Source organism: Nestor notabilis, unplaced genomic scaffold (genome assembly GCF_000696875.1).
Source record: "Nestor notabilis isolate BGI_N333 unplaced genomic scaffold, ASM69687v1 scaffold5454, whole genome shotgun sequence".
NCBI classification, from domain to species: Eukaryota; Metazoa; Chordata; class Aves; order Psittaciformes; family Psittacidae; genus Nestor; species Nestor notabilis.
In genome coordinates this window covers 1-14,442 of record NW_009926748.1, presented here as the reverse complement: position 1 = coordinate 14,442, position 14,442 = coordinate 1, and the positions used below count along the sequence as shown (strand labels likewise).

The 14,442-nt window shown below is 48.2% G+C and overlaps 1 protein-coding gene across 1 annotated transcript; it reads right to left on the bottom strand.

Annotated features, from left to right (window-relative positions):
* Positions 1 to 426: 426 nt before the first annotated feature.
* On the bottom strand, positions 427 to 13,034 carry LOC104405105 (MKL/myocardin-like protein 1; the record flags this gene model as incomplete). Its single annotated transcript, XM_010013706.1, is given in 13 exon segments — positions 427 to 644; positions 647 to 1,023; positions 1,483 to 1,543; positions 1,947 to 2,120; positions 4,450 to 4,593; positions 5,757 to 6,872; positions 7,151 to 7,322; positions 7,644 to 7,894; positions 8,350 to 8,505; positions 8,971 to 9,146; positions 10,534 to 10,695; positions 11,360 to 11,435; positions 12,979 to 13,034. Coding segments are annotated over 13 exon segments (3,062 nt in total), but the record flags the coding sequence as incomplete, so codon positions are not given.
* Positions 13,035 to 14,442: the final 1,408 nt, after the last annotated feature.

Genomic DNA, 14,442 nt, shown 5'->3' with positions numbered 1-14,442 from the left:
GCAACTGTTAAACCCACCGTGCAGGGGCAGCACAACCCTCTTCATCCGTCCATCCCAGCAAGGTGTGGGGTGCTGCTTCTGGAAACAGCTCAACCCAGTCACGCGCTGTCCCACTGCGAGGCGTGAGGGAACTCGTGCCCGGCAACAACGCACTCCATGTGCTGCCATCACTGCTCCTGCCTGGAGGAAGAGGGGCTGCCAGCTCTCTTCTCACTCCAGCTGGGTCAGGCTGCACACAGTAGGTAGGAGGCCACCAGCCCCACACCTCCTTCAGCCTCTTCTGCCCCCAGCGGCTGTTGTCCCTGTCCTGGTCTGGCTGTGACTCAAGCAGCGGGTGGGTATGCCTTTGCCACCTCTGCTGACTCCGTGCAGGAAGGACACTGTTGGGGGAGGAGTACAACTACGAGGAGCTCATTTCTTTTTTTGTTTTTGGTTGACTGGCCTCTTCCCCCTGCATGCCCGTGCCCTCCCACTCCCATTCCCTTCAGTCTCTGCTCACAGAGTTACAAGCAAGAATCCCAGTGCAGCTGCAGATCGTGTCCATCAAGGAAGTCTGTGGAAAAGAGACTGGGAGCCGCAGTGCTAAGGGGAGCCAGGCTCATGACAGGCCCCCCTGGCAACTCCAGCCCCCCCCTGCCACCCCCAGCCAGTCCATGCTGTCCAAGTTAGCCTCAGCCAGGTCCAGGGCTATGCCCCCGGACGGCTCATGAGCAAAGTGCAATTCTGAGGTGTCCATAGGTGAAGGTGGGTGGTCCAGGATGGCCGAGCTGCTCAACATCTCACTGTGGAGGTCATCAATCAGGGACAGGGGCTCCGGCCCATCATGGCCTGCCGTCAGCAGCGGGAGGCCAGTGCTGCTCTCCAGGAAGTCCTCCAGCCGGCCCACGGGCACCGTCTGCCCCAGGGACACTGGCACCGCCAGCTCTGAGGAATGGTGGCTGCTGGGTGGTGGGGAGCAGGCTGGGGCCACCGGTGGGTCTTTCCCAGCTGGGGATGACTGATCCTTGAAGTCAGCAGAAATCTCTGTGCAGGGAACAAACAGGCAGGCTGGGGTGACGAAAAGCTTGGCCAAACACCAGAAGGGTCGCTCCCTCCCCTCCTTCTTCCCTTCTACCGACCACAGCAACAGGGACCTCCCAGACTGAGCCATCACTGACCACCAACTGCAGTAAGGAAACTCATCCTGTACCCAAGCGTGGCTTTCTGGGGGGAGTTTTCAGGCCTCCCTTGGGGAAATTCAGCTCTACCCAGTATCGCAGAAGAGATGTGCCCAGATCTGATGTAGCAGAGCCACTGAGCAGCTTTGTATCATACCAGTGCTTGACTGATACCTCCCTCAGTGCCTCGATGAACTGACAATGCTGAAGGCACTGGCAGGGACACAGGAGCAAAGACCCAGGCCATGACAGACTCTCCCCTCGGTGCTCTATAATCCCCAGGCTCCAACCCAGTCTCTGGGAAATGCTGGCTTTGCCTCCTTACCTCCACTTTCAATGAGGATGTCAAACAGGTCATCCATCTGCTGGCTGGAACAGCCGTTCTCCTGGGGAGAGCGAGTGCAGGGTTAGCTTCCTGTTTACCAGGCGACCTGCCACCTCCTGCAACACCCTCGGCTGCTGCTCTCCTCCCTCACCCTGAGATGGGTCTGTCAGCTAGCAAAAAGGAGCACATGGAGGCACCACACCATAACCTGCTGTAACCCCACCTCTTTCTGATGGGGAAGTAAACTCAGCAACTTCTGTACTACCGCTCACCAGACAGTGAGTGGCTGGGGATCTCTACCTGCGGTTTAGGGTCTGCCCCAAACTTTTCAAAGGAATTCAGCTAGGAAGGTGCAGTTGTGTCTTCATTCTCTGTTACTGGCCCAGATCAGGAATCTAAGCAGATTTACAACAGCAACATTTCACCTGCTTTCCAAGGGAATGAGGGAGAAGAACTGCTCCCACCTGGGCCTTTGGCTGTTGTTTCATGGCCTCTTCATAGCCTGGTGGTTCTTTCATTGGGACCGAGGGAACAGGGAGAGGAGGTGGAGGAGTTCCAAAAAGTGATGTGTGCTGTCGCTGCTCCAGGTCCATCTGGGATGGAGAAGGGGCAGCAGGAGAGGCGGGCTGTGATGAGGGCTATTTGGGAAGAAGGCAGAAGGGGTGATCAGGGGAAAGACCATACTAACTCCTGTCTCACAGCTGCTTTGAGAAACTATCATCCTCTCTCTTGGTGATTGCTGCCCAGAGGTTTGCACTGTTCTGCTCTGCTCCCTGCAGCGTGGCTGGCTGCAGGGGTGGAAGACAGACTTCCCCTCCAACTCACAGCTGGGAATCTTTAGCTGACGTTTCTAACGCTAAAGCAACACCACAAACCACCATGGGGCTGCTCCTGGATGGGAGAGCCTCATCTGTCCAAGTGGGGAATTCCTCTCGCACTTTGGAGAGAGAGGGCACTTCCCTTGTTGTGCTCAGCCTACTTTGCACAACATAGCCAGGACCCCTCTTCTACCCACCTCTCCCTGCAGTGCCTGCTTTGGGAACACAAGCAAGCTTCACTAGTAGCCAAGTTTCACAGCCTGATGGTGGGTGGAGGGCACCAGAGCACTCAGCAGCACCAGGGACCTCCAAAGGAAACCCCAAATGTTGTAGGAAGTGGTGCTCATGACTCAGCTTTACCAGATGAATCAGCACACAACTGCCCATAAGAAAAGTTAAAACGGGGATCAGGCTTTGCCTCTATAGCATCTATGTGTGATCCACTCTGAAGTTTGCTCCCTGGAGCAGTGATCCCCAGGTATTAGGTGAATGCCAGTTCCAACACTCATACACGTCAATGCTCTCCTTCCTCCTGTTTTCCCTGGAAAGCTGTTCATCTGTTCTGTGACCTGCAGGTAGAGGAGCTACTGCAGGCCCCAGCTGGTAGAGCTGCTCTTGGGTCTGCTCTCTTCCTGAGAGGGGCTGGAAGCTGGTGTTGTGGCACAGGCCTCTGGAATGTGCTGGGAGGGTACCTTTTTTCACACACACTCCTTTGCCAGGAGCACCAATTTTCAGGGACCGTTTGTGGAAAGCACTGGGGAGGAAGGGCTGCTGGTTTGGAGGTGCTGAGAAAGACAATATGAATATAGTGTGAGGCAACTGCCCTGTAACCACCTGCAAACCTGGCTTCTGTCCCTACAGGGAGGCAAAAGGATTAGGAGACTGACTACAGATGCTGCCACAGCACATGAGCAAAGGGAGCGTGAGGGAAAAGGTGCCACTGTTCACCTTCTGCACCTCCTCAAAGGTCTCAAAGCAAAACAAGGCACCAGACCTTTGCAAAGTGAGTATCCCGTTCACTCTGACCACACTAGAAATTATTCCTGTCATAGAATCATAGAATAGTTACGGTTGGAAAGGATCTTAAGATCATCTAGTTCCAGCCCTCCTGCCGTGGGCAGGGACACCTCACGCTAGACCATGTAACCCAAGGCTGTGTCCAACCTGCCCTTGAACACTGCCAGGGATGGAGCATTTACCACTTCTTTGGGCAGCCTGTTCCAGTGCCTCAACTCCCTCACAGTAAAGAACTTCTTCCTTAGATCTAACCTGAACTTCCCCTGGTTTAGTTGTCATATTCTTTCCAAGATCTGACTCAGAAGTGATCCTAGAATCTCTAAAAACTCATCATAATATTTGTTATCTTGATTACATGTTACAGAGACAGCTAAAAATCAGCTAGAAAGGGAAGAGATGCACAGCATCTTCACAACCATCACCTGGAGAAGGGGTAAAGCCAGAAGTGCTCTCTTTCCTGAACCACTGCACTTCACAAAGAGATGATTAACAGGTGTGCTCAAGGCACAGCATGTTCATCAGTACAAGAGAGTAACAGGTCACATCCGTCCCTGTCAGAGCTCATATGCCACCTTCAGCAGCAGACTACTGCCCACACCACCCTCTCTCTATGCAGCAGCCACCTTTTCAGTTCAGCAGCACTCCTTTAAGAAGCAGGAATACCACTGTGAGCCAAGGCTGCCCACCCTGGCCTCTCACCATTTTTAACAACTGATAAACAATGCTTGTTTAAAATACTAGCTGGTATTCTGCCCAAATGTCAGACCAAATTGTCAGGGTTTATCCCAAAGCTCTTTGCTGTAAAGCCTCCGCAACACTTCCAAGCATCCCCATGGATACTCAGGGCTCCTGAAACCTCATGTCTCATGAGCTCTCTCCCTCACAGCTAGTTTGGCAGGAGGCAGGGGAATGGAGAGGCCATGCTAGGCACCCCTTCTGCTGCCACATTCAAACTGAAAACCAAGCACCCCGTGCAGCTGCAAGCTGGGGCAGAAGCTGCTGTGAAATCTCACTTGCTGTGACAATGGTTTCTGACCAGGATTGTGCATGTGTGTCCCTTTCCCACCACAGCTGCAACCCTGGCAGCAGGCAAAGAAAATCAAGGAAGAAAAAGGAGCAGGCAGTGAGCTACCTTTCTGACAGACTGGTTTACTCCTCTGGGCTGCTGCAGGGGCTGCTGCGGCTGCTTCTGCTGCTGTGTGGGCTGCTGAGGGGTGCTTGCAGGTAGCTGACACGGTGGTTGGCTGGAAGTTTTAGCGGGTGATGATTGTACTTTCTGGAAAGAAAACGGTAGCTGTGAGAAGTCATTCCCCGGACACAAGGTGGAGCAAGGCTTGTGTTTCTTAAAGGATTTAGGAAGTTTGGTTTTCCCCCCACTCTTTATTCTTTAGGGAATTCAGTGATTCATTCTGTTTCACCAAGCAGAGAAATCAGATTGGGATGGGATTCAGATCCTAAAAGAGGAGGTAGTACCAGTCTAAATCCCTGGGCTATCCATGACATTCCTTCACGGCTGGCAGACTTGACACAGGACCTGCGCCCTTCTGGAGCAGTGGCTGGAGTTCAGGTGAGATAACCCAGGGTATCAAGGGTGACACTGGATGCTGGTATTTAGACAGCTGCCTGCTACACAGCAAATGCTCTGTGGCTGTCCCTGGTGGCAGACACTGCCACCTGCTCTGCAGAAGGTGCAAGAAATGTAGGAGCAGAGAATGAAAATCTTCTCTGCCATGGAAGATGCTGGGGGTTGACTCATGCCATAAAACCTAAGCATATTTATTCCTTCCTGGAAGAAATGCTTGGAACACTTCTGCTAAGTGCTGAGCTCATGCCAGCAGGGGAATAGTAGATCATCTCTGATGAAAGACTCTGTTAACACTGAAATACTGACATGCATTAAAAAGACTGCAAAGAGCAGTCAAAAAGCAAACAGACTGCTCCCAGGGTCTGATTTCAGTTCTCGGTAGATGAGGTAACCTATCTATCACTCTGACTATGATCTCTCCAGTAAAGGACAAGAGGTGAAATACACTCTGCTTCTTTTACTATCACAGGCATAGCTGTTCTGCCACTAGTGATATGTAGCAGCAAAAACCCTTGTCCTCCAAGCTCGAGATCCTGCCTGACAAAAGGCAGAAGAGTTTGTGTTTGTGTGGAAGAATGCTGAACAGCCTGTGATGCACACAGTCAGTCCCGCACTGCTGTACACAGTTCATCATTGTCAATTCCAGGCTTTCTGCTGAAAATATGCTTACACTGCTTTGTTTTACAAAGCCACGATCTACCAGGCATCGTAGTGAGCAACTGAGACATTTTTGTATTTACTGCACTGAATTTCCACCATGTTAAGTCACCGTATGGTTGACTTAACCAGGAGCAGGAAGAGGGAGAGAGGAACCCAACTGCTTGCAGCCGGGATGTGATCTAACCCTTGCCCACCTGCAAGGTTGGGCAGCTACTCCCTGCCTTCCCATGGGGCGAGAGGCCCTGCCTCTCGGTGCTCTGCTTGGTCACGGTGAGGACGATGTGGGTCCCTGTGGAGTCAGTGATGAGGGTGGGGGGCGGGCTGCCCTTGATGAGGTCACTCAGGGCGCTCCCTTGCTGGCCAAGGAAAAGCCGCGGGCTGTGGGACTGGCACGGCGGCTCTGCTTCCGCGTCTGGCACCTCCTGCTTCACCACCACGGCTTTCTTTGGCACTGGGCTTGGATTCGAAGTGTCCATTTGGCTAGCGGTTGGTGCAGGGCTGAATTGGTCTGTTTGGCCACTGGATTGCTTTGCAGACTGGCAACTCAGGAAACCGTTTTCACTCTTGACCTGGATGCCAAATGCTACTGGGTTGGAGGCAAGGGCTGTTCCTTCTCCCGCAGCCGCTGGGGCCAGTAGTGACTGCTGAGAGCGCTTCTCCTGCTCTAGCTGTAGCCTAAGCATTTCAACCAGCTGCTGCTTCTGCTTCAGCATGCGGGTGAGTTCCTCAATCTGCTTGTCCTTCTCCTGCAGCATCTGGTCTTTGTCCCTAACTTCTGCATCTCTGCTGCTGCCAGTGCTACATCGCTCTGACCTGGGTGCCGCGTTTACGCTGCAGGAGGCAGACTTGGAGCTTTCTTCCTTCACCAGGAACTGCACTGGAGACGCCTGCAAGGTGAGCTGGGTCAGTGGTGAAGTCACCATCTCTCCAAAGGTGTCTCCGGTGGCCGAGTTCTCGTCCCCTGTGCTCATCTGCGAACGCTCAGAAGGAGTTGGAGAAACAGGAGGAGTTGAGCCTGTGCTGCCAAACTTCATCACACCGCCACTGGTGACTGTGGCCACAACTACTTCTGCTGGTGCAATGCCAGTGGTGACCAGGGCTGGCCCTGTGCTCAGCCTGGCAGCTGGGAAGGCTACCACCACTTCGGCAGCTTTTGGGAGCATGGCTGCTGTGCTGGGCTTGGGAGTGGGGGTTGTTTGGCTGGCTGCACTGTTCTGCTCTTGGTAAGCTCTGAGACGCTCAATCAGGTCTGTCTTTGTGCCTGAGACAGGCAAGGCCCTCAACTTCAGCTCTTGCTTCAGCTCTGCTACCTGATAGAGGATAAAAAAGGGGGCAACATTAAGAGAACATATACTCTAACCAGAACAACTCTAAACAGTTACCAGAGCCATGGGGCAAAGGACTAAACTGACCCTCCCTGCAGGCCAACAAACCTGCACCACAGATACAGACTGCAGGGTAGCAATACCAGCCTCTGTCACTAAATCCTGTCAGCCCACCTCAGCCCTGCTCTGGGGCAGCAAAATCATTCAGTACTGCCCTCTGACAATGGCAAACAAGGAGCCGTGCAGCTTAACAGGACATTTACCTTCATCTCATCTAGGTTGGCAGGGAGAGGGCCAGGCTTGCCCACTGCAGCATTACTGTTTTGTCGCATTAGCCCACTGGAACCAGAGGATACTGAAGATGTGTTGCTGACTGTGGCAGAGAGACTGCGTACAGCAGGGGCACTGGCACCGCTCTGCTGCTCTCCTGGAGGCCTGCAGGGAAAGAAAAAACACAGGCATCAAAACCAAGCTAGAAAGGCAATGAAGGCCTGACACTATCACATAGCTCAGAAACATCTGGGTCTCTAGTGCCATCCTAGACATTAAAGCATACCAATGCCTTTGACTATATCCATGACCCTTACTCTGCCAACCGACTCACTTCAGGCCCTTTTTGAGGCCTGCTGTAACCTAAAAAGATTTAAATGTGCCATACCCAATCACCACACCTCATACCCGGAACACATTGCCTCTGATAACAGTACTGGGAAAGCAAGTGCTTCCTAAGAGAGAGCTGCCATTTAGGACCCATACTTTGGTGGGGCTGGCAGGATGGTCTGATAGTTGTAGTGCTGCTGCTGCTGGTTGAGGATCTGAAGCTGGAGAAAGAGCTGCTGCTGCTGCAGTATTTTGGCATAGGATGAATCCATGGGAGGAGCTCCCTTGTCCTGCTTTTGGTCCGGGGGAATATACTGATGATATTTAAGCTTCTTGACTTTCGGCTTCAACTCCTTGGCTTTTTTACTGCGCTGAGACTTCTCACTAGCAGACTTGGGCTGGCTTTGCTATTTAGAAGAAGAGGAGGAAGCAAATAAGAATGGAAACACTGAAATAATATAACACTCCATGTAAACCAGAACACACACTGGAATTTTAATTTCAAAATTCTCCAGATTTGACCTCAGGGTCTTTCCATGCTTCTCTAACTTAGGCAACAGTATGGTCACAGCATCTGCAGCAGCTTACACTGCACTACAATGCTGGTCACCTTTCCCAGCACACCAGATTACTTGCTCATCCAGTGCAGATTCACTCAGATACCACTGATTGTTTCAAAACATTTTGCATTCAGGACCCATTTCACCAGACATTAAACATGTTACAACCAGTGAGGAAGACACTTGCAAGTAATCAGCTCTCCTTCCTTTGCATCTGTCAACATAGTCTTTCCAACTCCAAACCTTGAGAGTTACCATCTTCCTTCAGACTACAATTATGAAGAAATCAGCCAAAATAGTACCTTAATGAGTGTTGGTGGGGGCTTGGCAGCAGTAAGAGCTGCTCCGTTGGTAAGACTAGGGGGCAGAAGAGGCGGAGGTGGCAGAGGCGGGGGTGGCTGTTCAGGTAGGAAAAGTGTTTCACTGGAGTCTGCGCTGATCTGCAATTGGGATGTACCCTGCAGGGACAGAAAAAGGCACGATGAATACACATACAAGGAAGGAAACAGTTTAAATGGAGTACAGAAAATGTCCACTTACAAGGAAACAGCACAGGTTTCAAGTTATTAATCCGACTCCTTTAACTCACTGCTTCAGTTATCCCTGAGAAGCAGCACATCTTCTCAGGGTAGAAAAGGAATCAAAATCCCACACTTGTACCTCCCAGCTTTGCCCGCCAGAATCAGTCACACACCGGCTATATCACCAAGTGATGGTTGCTCCCCTTCTCACACGGCGCTACTGTGTGGGCTTCTGAATAACCAGAGGACTTCACCAATGCCACACAGAGCAAAGACCCCTTGTGAAATCTCACAGACTATACCTTTCAAGGATCCCTTGGTTTCATTTTTTAGGATCCTCTGCCAGAAATCAGCAGTAGCTGGGAAGTTCCAGGGCATTGCAGGAAGCCACCACATTCTCACCTGAGCTAGTGATGTGCCAGTGGTGCTAGGGAGAGGCTCACAAATCCGGGAGTCCATCGGCGATGGGACAGACCCCTGGGACTCATGGCTGGCTGGCTGTTCTGGGGAGAGGGCATCACTGCTGTCCTCATCAAAGGAGGAATTGTCTGCAACCTTTGGGTAGTTCACCTGTCCAACTAAAAACACAAACATCAACTATGGTCTCTGAAGTGAAATAAGGCATTATTTCACTTGACACTAGATGTTTCACAAAGATTAATGAAGACATGGAGAGAGATGTGTCTGAGCTGTGCTTAAAGCACCAACTAAAAATGAGAGAACACAGCCCAAACTGAATCAGTTGTGTTTACATTCATCTCCACTATCAGGAGAATAAAATGATGCAGACTGGGGTGAATCATGTCCCTTGCTTCTTAGCCAGACAAGTTCAGGAGGTATAACAAGAGCTACTTAACTCTGCCCAAACCCAGCTCTGTGGCATGGCACCAAAGAAAGTTAGACACTCTAAGGTTGAGTCATTCTTTGATATTCATCCTGTGTAGTGGAAGGTAGAATGCCTCTTCAGGACAGAATCCCAAATTGCCCTCTAGTCTTCCAAGCAATGCAACAAAGGCTATTAACATTTCTGTCTGTCTACACGCAGAGTGTAGTGTACATTTGTGAGGTACTAATGTTTTTTAGATTGTATCATCTCAAATTAATCCTGGTAAGCATGGAAATACTATCGTTTGCACCTAACATAGAAGCAACAGAAATCCAGAGATATACTTTGCTTGTCCAGAAGGAAGCCACATGTTTAATGCTCCCAATTCACAAGTCCACTCTTTCTCTTCCTCAACTACTTCTTGTGCAATGGAGAAGTTAGGCTCTCTCACAATACTGTGCTTTTCCTTTCTCATGAAAAGTATTCCATTTTGTTCACAGTTGTCCCCCATTTGTCTTTAAAGTAGCTGTGCATGTTTAAGGGGATGAATAATCAAAGACATACACAGACTGCTCAGTCTAGGGAGATGGAAAAGAGCACGGCTGAGGCAGTGGGAAGGCTATTCCTCAGCATTCCTTTCAGCCCTTGGAATGGCACTGGCATGATTTACATCTGTTCTGGTTTATTTTTAAAGGGGTTGAATCCTCTGAAGTTTTTAAGTTCACAGACAGCTTTTGTTTCATCACACCTGTTTATATTCTATCTCCTCTCCCTGATCTGAGTAAGTCAGTGGGTTCTCCCTGACCAAGGTTGCTGACATGTCAGACCAAGAGAGCGATCGTTAAGGAGAGAATCTACGGAATGCAATCTTCAACAGTCTTTCAAGTCTTTAGGGTATGCAATTGCTTTCACGTTATTCTGGGATGTCCATACTCCCTATAATTTAATGTCTTCATAGCACCATCTTGCTGGAGGGAGTTCTGTTTTTCAGAATCCTTGGGGCTGAAAGCCTGTGATTCTGAGACAGGAAAACAAGACCAACCAGAGGACTGCACTCTCTTAGACAGGCAGGTGGATTGATAGGAAATCACAGCCACCTGTGGAAAATGCCCTCAACACAGATCCTCCTCTGGCCTTACCAATAATGGCTTCCTTCAGACTTGATTCCACAGGCAAGATGTTCTTCTCCACCAGCTCCATGGGACCTGGCCTCTGCGCTATCTTCTCATTGAGGTCATCTGCCAGTCTGGCTCTCTTTAGCTTCAGCTGCTTAGCCTGCAAGGAGGGTTCAGCTGAGGTCTCTGTTCGGGGGAAAGCAAATAAAATGGTATCAATCCAGGAATAGTCAACCTATGCACTTCAGCAGTATTTTACTTCTATGCAGAAAGGTTACCGTAGATAACGGTAGGTAACTACAGAAAAGTAGTTGCAGATAACAGATAACTATGCACTATAAAGATATGATAGTTATTATGTGTATTTAGGTTATATACGTAACTATAGTAGCCCTTGTGACTCTAGAATAGGACAAATTCACTGTTCTCAAACTGATGTCTCCCAATTCTGGTTCATCTTTTCCCTTTCAGTTGTGTCCAAAGATGTGGTGTTCAGCAGCAGCACAGAACCCCCCTTCTGAAACTGAGGTGCTTACTAATTAGATCAAATCTGTCTTGCTCCCTCTTGGATATTTTATCGTGTCTTCCCTTAATAGAAGAGCAATCCATGGTCATTCTCTTACACTGTTGCTTAGCTACACAAAACTGCACAGGTTGAGTTCACTTAACAGATTCTTCTGAGAATCTCCATGCAAGCAGAGCTGAATCCCTCCCAAGAAATCATGCAACAGGCATGATCTTCTGCCGGCTCTCAACTGGAAGACTTGCGGATCAGAGGCGAAATAGAAAGCTGATAAATAAGTAATTATGAGTTTATTATTCATGTTTTCCTGTTTAGCATATGCCATACCTTCCAGAATGTGCATCCTAACCAGCTCTGATCTCTCTGGCCGGGACCGGATTTTCCGTTTCAGATAGTCCTCTGTCTGCAGCAAAGATAGACAAGCAAGAACCAATTTCAGGAGTGAGGTAATCTTGGACAGCACAAAGAGAAAAAACGTCTTTAGTTGTTGCTGAGATCTAAACAAACACAGAACAGAGAAGGGGCATATCTTCTGTTCCAGAACACCCAGAGAATGAGCTTATTCTAAAGATGACCTTCTACCGTAATCACCTCAGTTAAACTGTGCACTGCTGGCCTGCAGAACAGAAACTATAAAGGACTTCCTCAAGAGCTAAAGCTCTCTTTTCCTCTTTTATGCAACACCACTAACTTGTGTCAGGGTGAAACTCAAGGCATTTCTTTTTACATTAAAGATAAATGCACTGGTTCCATTGTTCACAGCAAATACTTTCATATACTGCTGGCTGACTTGTGGTTTGGGCATACTCTTTTATTTGTTTAAAGATATGTTAGTTGTTAAGCTAAAGACCCCATTCAGTCCCTTGGCAGGCAGCATCTAAATGCTACAAGAAGACTCATTTAATTTCCAGAGCTGCTTCTAGCTGTCTTCGGAGAACACACTACAGGGCAATGGATAGAGATGACCCTGCTTGGGCTGAGCACATAACCCTTTACAGAGCCCAGGAATGGGAAACTGGGAGCAGTGGCTAACTTACTGGTAAGTACTGGCCATCAGGATGGGCCTTCAGAGAAAATAAATACTAAAGTTAATCAGAAAACTGCACCATACTTGCTCAATTGCCCCCACCAAAATATTAACTTAATAAGAAGGTTTTAGGGAAAAAAAGAAGAAGGAAAAGCCTTTGGGACACTGGTCTTAATACAAAGTCCTCTGTTTCCACTGTTTAAAGTGTTAACATTCCTTTACAGATCTTAATCACAGATGTAATTTATTAATTTATGTTGCTTTCACTTTTAAAACAAAATTTAGCCCAGCAGTCATAACAGGTTTTGTTCCCCTGCAGGCTAATCAGAAAAAACTCTATCCCCAAAGGCCTTCTGGGGAACAGAAATCATCAAGAAACCCCCCAGTTAGCAAAGGTACCACATGAAGTGTGACGCCTGGCTTCCTCTTTCTACAGAGCCAAAAGCCTGTGTGACTTTTTTTTGGCGGGGGGGATCCTATCTATTAAATTTTCCATTTCTGATGGCCTACATAAACAAGTGCATGTGCAGGCAACAGAGAAACCATACAGTTTCCTCAAAGGTGGAACTGAGCTACACATGATAGGAGCATTTGAGGGCAAAATCAGACACCGTAAAAAAAAAAAAAGTAAAGTATATGGACAGTGGGGAAGAAGAATACCAGTGATTTCTAGAAATAAGACTCCAGGGGAAATCCAGGCATTGTAGTCAACGGTTTTCAGGCACAACTGAGGGTTATCCACCACCACATACAAGCTAAAGAACATCCCATCCAATACATCTCTGACTACATAGTGCTGTATTACATCCAAAACATGAACGATTCCCTTCTACATCTCATTTATAGCTACAGGATGCCCAAAACATAAGATACTACTCCTGACCTCCCCAAAATAATTAAAGACAATACTGCATCTTACCCTGGCCCGCTCCAAACTCCTTCTTTGTTCATGAAATGCAGCTGGACTTTTCAGAGCTGTTGAGAGGAAAACATTTAGAGAATTAGTGAGAATGATGGAACTGCACATCCTTTTGGGCCAACTAAGTTAAATACACCACAGCAACTGCCTCCTGCATCTTTCAACACACCAGACCAGGTCTCCAGCTGGTATAAAGCAATGTGAATCAACAAACTCCATTTCACAGCACAGGAGCTACAGGAACTGACCTGGACTTTCTGTGGGCTGCTGAAGAGACTAAGATGAGTACACTTCTAGTCGAACTAACCGCTGTTGACAAAATTGGGTCCAAGAACCTGAGCCAGAAACAGCCTCCCAATAAATGCCTTTAAAAGCCTCAACACAGAGTAAGATAACCAGGACCCTTAAGTAAGGAAATGGCAGTGAAACATTGAAGACATACATTAAACGGTTGGCAGGATGGAGGACAATCCTAATGAACTGTCAGTCCTCTTTACTACCTTTTAATGTCAAAGGAAGCTGCAAGTCTTTCCTTAATCTGCACCTGTGTTTTGTGTACAGCAAGGGCTGGTTTCAAATTCTACAGGTCCACAGGACATATATATTGCTCCATGTCAGAGGAACTATAGCAAGAACAGGAACACTTGGACAGGAAAGTACATCTGTCTGTTGACAGAAAACCAAGACGTGAGGAATTAACAGCAGCTCTCCATATAACAGACCTCCTCACCCCCTCAGACTCGGTATAAAACCAGAGCCAAAGTGTATCATGTTTTAAGAAACCGATCCTCTGCTGTCCAGGACCATACTAACCCTGGAGGAATCTCTCACTCTGCCTCTCTGCTCCTCTGGAGCACACAGAGCTCACGTCCCACAGTAAAACTGGAGAGAGTGACAACTAGCACCTCATGGTTTTCCTGAATCAGCAAGTAGCTTGTTTTTTAAAATGGTCACATTGTGGCTTGTGTTCACAACTAGCTGAAGGGAACATAGTAACTTCTTTTCATATTTCTGAAATACTCAGTCACTCCTTCAACTGCCTGGTGAAGTTTCTAAATTACCATCAAGTTAAAACAGCAAAGTTAAACCACTTCATCTTTAAAGATAAATTGCAAGTCTTATGAAGACAGAAATCTAAACTTGTACAGATAGTAACTCCAAAGTATTGCATCTAAGCCCTATGAAACATAGTCTGTGCATTATCTTTCACTTAAGACCAATGATTAAATACTTCTCAAACGTAACTTCATAATGAAATCTCGAAAGACTATAAAAAATAGAAGCCCTTGCGTAAATGCAATGTATGAAACTATTTCCAATGCACGTGTAGACTCCTAAACTCTTTCCTAGAGAATAAAATGGAGTAGTCAAAGACAAGACACACATTCCGTCCTTCTAAGTTCTAATGGGGTAAAAGTAGACTTTAGCCCATATGCCTGGAATTCTGAACACACCAGGGCATCA